Source organism: Eucyclogobius newberryi, unplaced genomic scaffold (assembly GCF_026437365.1).
Source record: "Eucyclogobius newberryi isolate DKJ021-1_F unplaced genomic scaffold, fEucNew1.0.hap1 SCAF_3, whole genome shotgun sequence".
Taxonomy (NCBI): domain Eukaryota; kingdom Metazoa; phylum Chordata; class Actinopteri; order Gobiiformes; family Gobiidae; genus Eucyclogobius; species Eucyclogobius newberryi.
The window spans coordinates 18128994-18137634 of NW_027315945.1; the positions used below are offsets into that span (position 1 = coordinate 18128994).

The 8641-nt window shown below is 43.7% G+C and overlaps 1 protein-coding gene across 1 annotated transcript; it reads left to right on the top strand.

The window, feature by feature from the left end:
• The first annotated feature begins 3983 nt into the window (after positions 1-3983).
• id4 (inhibitor of DNA binding 4) lies at positions 3984-7352 on the top strand. The gene is made up of 3 exons (XM_072460051.1): positions 3984-4445; positions 4917-4982; positions 6292-7352. Exons 1-2 carry the CDS (start codon positions 4044-4046, stop codon positions 4962-4964), a joined length of 450 nt encoding a protein of 149 aa, XP_072316152.1. The 5' UTR covers positions 3984-4043; the 3' UTR covers positions 4965-4982; positions 6292-7352.
• Positions 7353-8641: the final 1289 nt, after the last annotated feature.

The window sequence follows — 8641 nt, forward strand, 5'->3', positions numbered from 1 at the left end:
ATGTGGCAAGAAGAGTCACATCAGTCCCAGCACCTTGATATTAACCTTTAAAATCATGCACTAAAGCAGGTTTTGGAGTTGTCTATTAGTGAAGTTAGTTGTCTACATTCATTCTGTAGCCACAACAAACGCCCTGGTCCTCCAATCTGGCTTATCTAGTAATGAGTCTCTTGTTACCAACTTGAGTCCCAAGTCAGCTGCGCCATAAACCTTGGGGAAGTCAGAGCCAGAAGAGCCCTCAATTAAGGAAGTGAAGAGGGGAGAGTGGCTCGGGAAAGCAAACACAACCGCAGGAGGCTACAGATACTGCTAAGTCATGGTTCCTCTTTGTTTTTTTTAGGAAACGCTTAAATGTGTTGATGTTGAGGTCAGCGCATGCTCCACCGACTTGGTACAAGGAAGAAGACTTGATTATAACAAGGTTAGCGAGCACAAAGGGTCAAAGATCAGCCTGTTTACATTCCTGTCCCTACACTTTAGATAGATGTACTTTGTCTACAAGGCTATTGCTTCAAGATAATGTCAAAATAAATACATGGGATAATGGATGGAGTGCACTTAATAAATAAGATAGTAAGGGAGTAGATAGAGAAGATCAGCATGAGTGGTTTGCAAACTTTTCACACCAACTATCGCTGGAATAAAATGTTTGTCTTTCGGAGACGAAGATGAGCCTCATTCGAAACTGTCACAAGCCTCAAAGATAAAATAGCTTACCAGGGTGACCTTTTTAATGTGATAAACTGTTTGAGAAGCATTCAAATGTGTGCTCTTTACTAACAATGCATTGACAAACACATCATCACATATTGCCATCTTGAAAAGCCTTGACTTGAGGTTTAGGCTTTAAAATGTATGCAACACTGCTAAAAAGGGAATTTCTGGCTAAAAATGACTCAGAATCAGAATAAATCTTGATTTAAGTAATTTTGACAGGTCTCATATTAGCAGACTTAGGGTGCCCAGTTTAGTCCTCATATAGACTGGGTTTCACTCTGTTTTTGTCCTGGTTTTGTCGTGATATCCAGGTTTAGGTTCCCATTTTGTCCTGATTTTCAATGTGTCATAAGTCTGAACACACCCATATTTTCTTATTTTAAGCTCAATTTAAAAAGTAATTTGAAGTAATTTTAACCCTAATAGCCTAATATTCACTTGTTGCTGTGCTGTGAGATCAATTCCTGTCTCAATTAATTTGCTGAAAGTCTCTTCCCACTCTTAACCACCTTTTGCACTTTCATCTGTTCTGTCAAATGGACCCTGTGCCAAAACAAACTAGCGAAGGGGAAGAAGAAGAAACATGCTAGCGTTCATTCACCCAAATACTATACGGTACACTCTTAGCAATCCAGTTCAAGTTTAAAATAGTCAAAGGTCTTGCTGTTTCCTAATATACATTGTTTTAAGGAACTAAAGGAACCCATTGAGGTGAATGCTGTGTTTGCTCATGTGTCTCCCATATGCCTCGGCCCATACCCCATGTCGCTAGTGTAAAGGCCTCCATCAAACATTCATACCAGTGCCCTCTTTGAAGTCGTCCCTGGACCCAGCGTACATTTCTGAGAGGAACAGTGCCTTCCCCTGGCAACGACAACCAGAGAGGAAGCGCAAAGAGATAGGAGAACAACACCCATTTGAAACCATAAAACCCTTTCAATATGCATGACGGAAGAGACTACGGTGGTGGTTCCCATAAAATTTGGGACATTAAACCTGCAAGAAGGTTGGTTCATCCTTGCTAAGTCTTAAGCTGTGAGGCCCTGCACTTGTTAAGGCTTCACAACACTTAAAACTGAACAGGGAGCTAAAAGGAAAGGGGCAAAAGAAAAAAGGATGAATGAGGGAGGAGAGGAGAAGGGGCACAGGGTGTGAATGGCAGGGACGTCCCGTGAGTGGCGCCGGGCAGTCTGCCGGACGGGACACTCAATAGGGAGCGACGCGGCCCACGGAGCGGAGGAATGCGCCCGTACAATAACACACAGGCAGGGAGAAGGACTGGCACTAACAGACCTCTCAGAGCACCATACAACACACTGTCAGCAGCTGAAAAGAGCCAGCGGGGATATGAAGTCATCTTTGTACACCACGGACGATTGTGAACTGTAAATGTCCCTTTGAACCTCTTCTGACCATTGTCCACATCAAAAAGGGCAAATACACTGCGAGTTTAGATAGGTTTAGATAGAGTGACATAGTATAGTTAGGTATAACCCTGAATGAAGTTTGTTGTTGCTATAGGAACAGTTAAACTGAGCACTAACCGTTAATAAGCCATGTTTTCACATTTTGGTTTGCTGGACTCACTTGAATTGTTTCCATGGCATCAAAGCATTTCACCTTAAGCGAAAGTGAGCTTTGAGTTCAGCAGATTTAACATTGACGCAGTTACCATGACATTTAATCAATGCGATGTCTTTTTTATGCTATAAGAAAGTGACAAAGTGTGTAATTCAAGCTTGATAAATGGCCTAAAAGTTTACACTTGTCTTTTTGAAAGTGCTTGAATGTGATGATTCTTTCATGAAGGGGTTTGGCTACCTCTGCCACACTCACCACAGAGATTTTATCACTGGGTTAATTAACTGGGATAAAAAATGTGTTTCATATCCATATTCTGCTGGCATCAGGAAATGGTTGTTTTTAATTGGAGTATGAAGAGCGCATCTGTAAGTGTATTATATGAATATTGCAGCACTTGTAACAAAGCCAAAGTACCCTTCTAATTGTAAGTGCAGAGGCAAAATGTAGAACGTTGTCTTAATATTTAATAAGAGTGGCAAAGGAAGAGAAGAAAGAAATGTCACTGCAGCCAAAAGATGTAAAAGGTGTGTTCTGTCGAGCTTGGTGCAGACACTGCAGCCTGCTGCTATTGTGCATAAATCTATCTCGCTGTTTATTGATTTTCTATCCTTTGGCTGCTGTCAGGTCAGCTCCTGGGGGACTGTTGATGTGAAACAAGACCTCTCACCTCTATAGCAGGTGCTTCTGCTCCGAGCACCACTATAGACGCGATTCTGTGCGTAATTACGCATCACTGACTGAGCCACTACAAACACGGAACATGGCCAATGTGGGGGAAATAAAAGGACACACTAAATAAAATAAATAATGAGACTCTGAGTTATTCCTTTGTGCGGGATGGCAGCGCACAGTGACTCTTCACATCATCCGCCTCTGTCTCGACCATGGTCTCCTCACGAGCGACTGGCAGACCACCGCAGCGCGCGCGCGCGCACAGAGGCAGACACGCCTTGTTCTCTCTCTCGGGCCGTGTGGGAGAGAGAGGGGCAGAGAGGGGGGCAGAGAGAGGGGCAGAGAGAGGGGCAGAGAGAGGGGCAGAGAGAGGGGCAGAGAGAGGGGCAGAGAGAGGGGTAGAGAGGGGGGCAGAGAGAGGGGTAGAGAGAGGGGTAGAGAGGGGGGCAGAGAGAGGGGTAGAGAGGGGGGCAGAGAGAGGGGTAGAGAGAGGGGTAGAGAGGGGGGCAGAGAGAGGGGCAGAGAGAGGGGTAGAGAGGGGCAGAGAGAGGGGTAGAGAGGGGGGCAGAGAGAGGGGTAGAGAGGGGCAGAGAGAGGGGCAGAGAGAGGGGTAGAGAGGGGCAGAGAGGGGGGCAGAGAGAGGGGTAGAGAGGGGCAGAGAGGGGGGCAGAGAGGGGCAGAGAGGGGGGTAGAGAGGGGCAGAGAGAGGGGCAGAGAGGGGCAGAGAGGGGGGCAGAGAGAGGGGTAGAGAGAGGCAGAGAGAGGGGCAGAGAGGGGCAGAGAGGGGGGCAGAGAGAGGGGCAGAGAGAGGGGCTTTCTGATTGACCAGCTCCTCTCCCTCTCTCCTGGAGCTGTCAGCCGGCTGCCTGGCGCCTCCCCCCGCTCCGCTCGCCTCTATAAAGGAGCCAAACCTCTATGCGCCGCTTCCACTGCAAGCCGTCGAGTCTGAGGAACTGACCGCGGGATGTGTTGACTGCTTCTCCGTGCTTTTCTTCGACCAGTGCAGAATCTCGAACGTTAGCGTGTCGCGCGTTTCTTTGGCTTTTTTCACCCCCTTTTTTTTGCAGAAGATGAAGGCTGTTAGTCCCGTCCGCCCGCAGGACTCCTCCCACTCCTTCTTATCGAGCGGCGGCGTCGCTGGAGCCAGTCATCCGTCCGCGGCGCACTCTCTGTCGAAGCACAGCGTCAACATCTCCCGGTGCAGGATGGACGAGGAGGACCTGTTCTGCCTGCAGTACGACATGAACGACTGCTACACGCGCCTCAAGCGTCTCGTGCCCACCATTCCGCAGGATAAGAAAGTGAGCAAAGTGGAGATCCTCCAGCACGTCATAGACTACATCCTAGACCTGCAGCTGGCCTTGGAGACGCACCCTTCGCTCCAGAAAACACAGCCGGGCGGGACATGCCCTCCGCCACACACGTCCAACCCGAGCCGGACGCCGCTCACCGTCCTCAACATTGACCACCAGGTAAGCGCGCGGCGGCCCCCCCTCCCGGAGCCTCTTTGTGCCTCCCTTGTCACTCTGTCACTTGGCCCAGACGTGCCCTCTAATCCCGTCTACGTAGCGGTGTTGCAAACGTGGACAGGACACAGGCCGTCCACAAATACAAATACAAAAATACAAATTTCCTCCATAAGAGTGCGCACTTGATTGCAGCCCGTTCTGATTTGCATGAGAATGACGGAGCGTGTCAGGGGCCCACCTTATCCCGCGGATTGGTGAAGTGCCTCGGTCCGCAGCCCACTCCACCGCGCACAATAAGGCCAATTTGTTATTCAATAGCCTATAAGAGGATGTGTTATTATGGAGAAGGGTTCCATACAGCCTCGCCTCATTTTCTGCCCGTGTGCTGTGTTTCATTTCTCTGTCCGGGGCCTCGCATGTTTGGTGTCACTCGCAGTCAGATAAAGCGTGTTTCCTTTCTTCTGTGTCTTGCAGAGGACGTCAATAGTCAAAAAGCCCGAGGACTCTATTTTATGCCGCTGAGACATAAGCACCGCATTGGTAAGTTGGACAGAGATTGTGTTTTAAAATGCTTTTCTTACGTGTTGCGTGGTTGTGAAAGACTTTTTAAAGCATTTGTGTTATTTATTTTGGGTTAAATGTGGGATTTCAAAGGCCTAGGAGGGAATTAAGTAAGCTTGATAATTGGTGAGGGACAAAGGATCACAATCATATTTCAGTCAAAACAGCCGGATTCATGTTCATTTTCACCCCCTTGTGCCAGTATAAAATACAAGGACATTTCAAACTGCCAGACTCAATTATGTTAAAGAAATATTTGCTCAGAAAGTAAATATAACTGCCTTGGTACACCGCGCTGTACAAATATGGTGCAGCCTGTAGGCCAAGATTGCCTCCCTAAATTGAAAAGAATATGGTGGTATTAACAGCAAATCTACTATTGTCACTCCAAGGCTTTTTAAACTTAAATGTGGACCCAAATGATCCATATATGTGTCCTTCCTAACCACAAAACATATCATTTCGGATGCTGCTGTGTTTATTTTCACAACTGAGACACGTACAGTGTAAATTCTAATTGGATTTCCCCTTCTCAAACATTTTAAATTAAGTGAGGATTGCAATGTCCATGTTTTTAATGTTATTAAAACATAAATTAAACTGCGAATTTAAGTTTGTAGACGGAATTTAAGTTGAATTTAAATATATTCACGCTGTACGATTCGTTTGTGTGAAATTATTATCAAATTAGTATAAAAGATAGGTTTTGATAATAACAAGTCTTCTTTTTACAATGCTGTAGTTATAATTCTAACACGTTTCGGCTGTGATGTACACAGCTATGTTCTGAATTGCAAGACGTTAAATTATATGAATTTGTCAGACCTTCAGAATAACTGTATGAAAACGAATACAGCCTAATACACTTTAAATCCCTTAGTAATCTGGAGGAACTTGAAATTTGCAGCTGTGTCTTTGCGCAATAACTGCCACTGTGGGTGTAGCAATAAGCCTCAAACCTTCTCTTTCCTCCTCAATATCTCCACCAGCAGCTTCCCATTTGAAAAGTCAGATTTACAACTTCTCTTTTCCGACACACGGCATACATCGGCGATCTTTAGCATTAGCCGCGCGTGTTTAGTGTAAGGGAATGTGGGCCTACGCCGGTGCTGCGACCCGGATTGTTTTGGGTTGTTGATCAAGCATGGCCTGTGTTTTGTCAGTGGCGCCAGTCAGTCTGCAAGCAGCTCCACTCCCCCTCCCTCCTTGTCTCGTTTTTTTTTTTTTCTTTCTCCTCCTTTTCTCATTCCTATGTCCTTATTTTGTGCCTGTTTATCCCGTCTTACAGGTGTACAGAGCTCCACAGGGCGTCAGCATGGACTCACCCCACAACAACTGGAGGCACAATCACAAAAAGGATCCCCCACCCCCAAAAAAAAATAATTCCAAAAATGAAATTGACATCCAAATGAACTTTCCGACCCCATGTCGATATACGAAAAGACGTGGACGTATCCCCTAAGATGAGAAGTTTGTGAAATGTGCTTAAAAAAATCGACAAAATACAGACTCCAGTTCAAAGCTTTACTAAAAATCTTTGTTTGGGACGTCTATTGTTTAAAATAGATGCTTTTCGGGTTGAACCGCAACCTCAAAATGTTTGTAAAGGTGAAGACAAAGAAGAAAATTCTGATCGGAAGAATGTACATATGAAAAGCAAAAGCTCTATCTAATACACTGAAGGTATATGCTCCAAATAGACTATTGTAATTATAAGATATTTTTATTAAATTGTTTCTTTTTTGTTGTCATGTAAATATTGTGTTTTAGTGAATGCTCTGCCGGAGACACTTTCACCTATTTTTGTTTTAAATGTTATGATTTTTCTTCTGTTTTGGTTTCTTTTTAAATGTAGCATGTGCGGCTAAAGAGGCGACGAGACGTGGAAAGTGCACTGAAGCTGTAGATATGGTGCCCGCCCCCTTTTTCTCTGCGTCACAATTTGAATTTCTATCTCATTTCTATTTTTATTTCATTTTTTTGCTTGACATTTTTTTGCTCGCTCTTTGTCGAGGGCTGTGTTTCCAAATTGTTCTCCAAAAGGCACGCGATCTGTCATTTATTCCAGCACTTCTAACTTATGATAATCTGGGAAAAATAATAATGATAATAATAAAATGTTGAGCTATTCTTCATTCCAGTTTGGTTAAAATGTTTTTTGAAGGCAGCAGCCCCTTTGTTGTTGTCGTTGTTGTTGTAAAGATTTTTCATTGAGCCGAATTTACCTCACCTCCCTCGTTGCCAGTGCGAGAGGGCACTATTGTACATTATCGTGAGCTGCACTGTTCTGACCTTCACTGGCCTGTGAGTGAGGAGTTGTCAAAACAATTAAAACATTTCCAGGAAGAACCGTCGTGCTCTGTCTCTTATTTTGCTCAGGTTAGATTTTCAGATACTTAGTGTGAAATGCAGTAAACACACACCTTTCTGACATCACACATTGAGTTTTGCACTAAACAAAATATACAATAAATAAGATGGATGAGCCAGTTTGAAGTCATCATGGAAAGCTTTTGTTCTAAGGTGCTTTTTTGAAAAACATCCGACACAGAATTGAATAGAAGTATTGTTTTTGTTAACCATTTGCCAATTTCTTTCAGTTTGGTAGACGGCCAACAGCTAAGAAAAACGTTAAAAGAGAAAAGCCGTTCGGTTACATTTTATATTACAGTTGTTGTTGTTGTTGTTGTTGTTGTAATTTTTATCTCTATTTTAGTGGTGAGATGATACATATTGTACAAGTTGAAAATAATGGAAAGATTGCAGGAAAACACATTATAAATGGCAAAAACAACAACAACCTGAAACAACAAAGACAAACCTTTTATAAATCAGCAGATGAAAAAAAAGCAAACTTTAAATCTAGCCCAGAGCCTTCATTAAGGCGCAGAGGGTTTGAAATGTTAATGATGGAGCTGTTTTGAACAAACTGCCCATAGCTCAGATCCAACTATAAAACCATTACTAGAAGCACATATCACCTGTTCCTTTTTAATGTGAGAAACGTCAACATCAGAGGGAAGCGCAGCTTTATGGCCACTTCTTCTTATCTTGTTAAATAAATCACACGCATAAATTATCACTGCGGACATTTATTTGTAGTGGCTCGTAAAACTATAAATTAACAATCTGCTAAACAACTTTGTAGGGAGGAGAAAAGTTCTGCCTTTGACCAAGTGGAAGCATCAAATGAATTTATAATTTTCTTTGTTTCTGATGCTTAATATGTTGAATTCATCTTCAGACTATATATTTGAAAAATCTCTAAACTAGAAAATGTGAGTGAAATTGCCACTAGATCAAACCTTACGATGAGCTACTGATGATGTTGCTGTGTTTTTCTTCTTCAATCATGATCTATCTCCATTATTTGATAAATCTAGTATACAAATAGATAAATATAGAGAAAGAGAAAAGTGTCAATTTACAGTTTTGTCACGAAATAGAAAATAACAAGCAGGTAAAAAAAGCTTGTGAGGTAATAGATGGACTAAACGTTGTGCAGTGCTCTGTTCCTCTGTTTGTCCTCACGTCACCCCTCTAAATGCAGGTCACTCGACACGGGACGTCCTGAGGGCCCCACACACACACACACACACACACACACACACACACACGGCCCTCTTAAAGACAGTGCG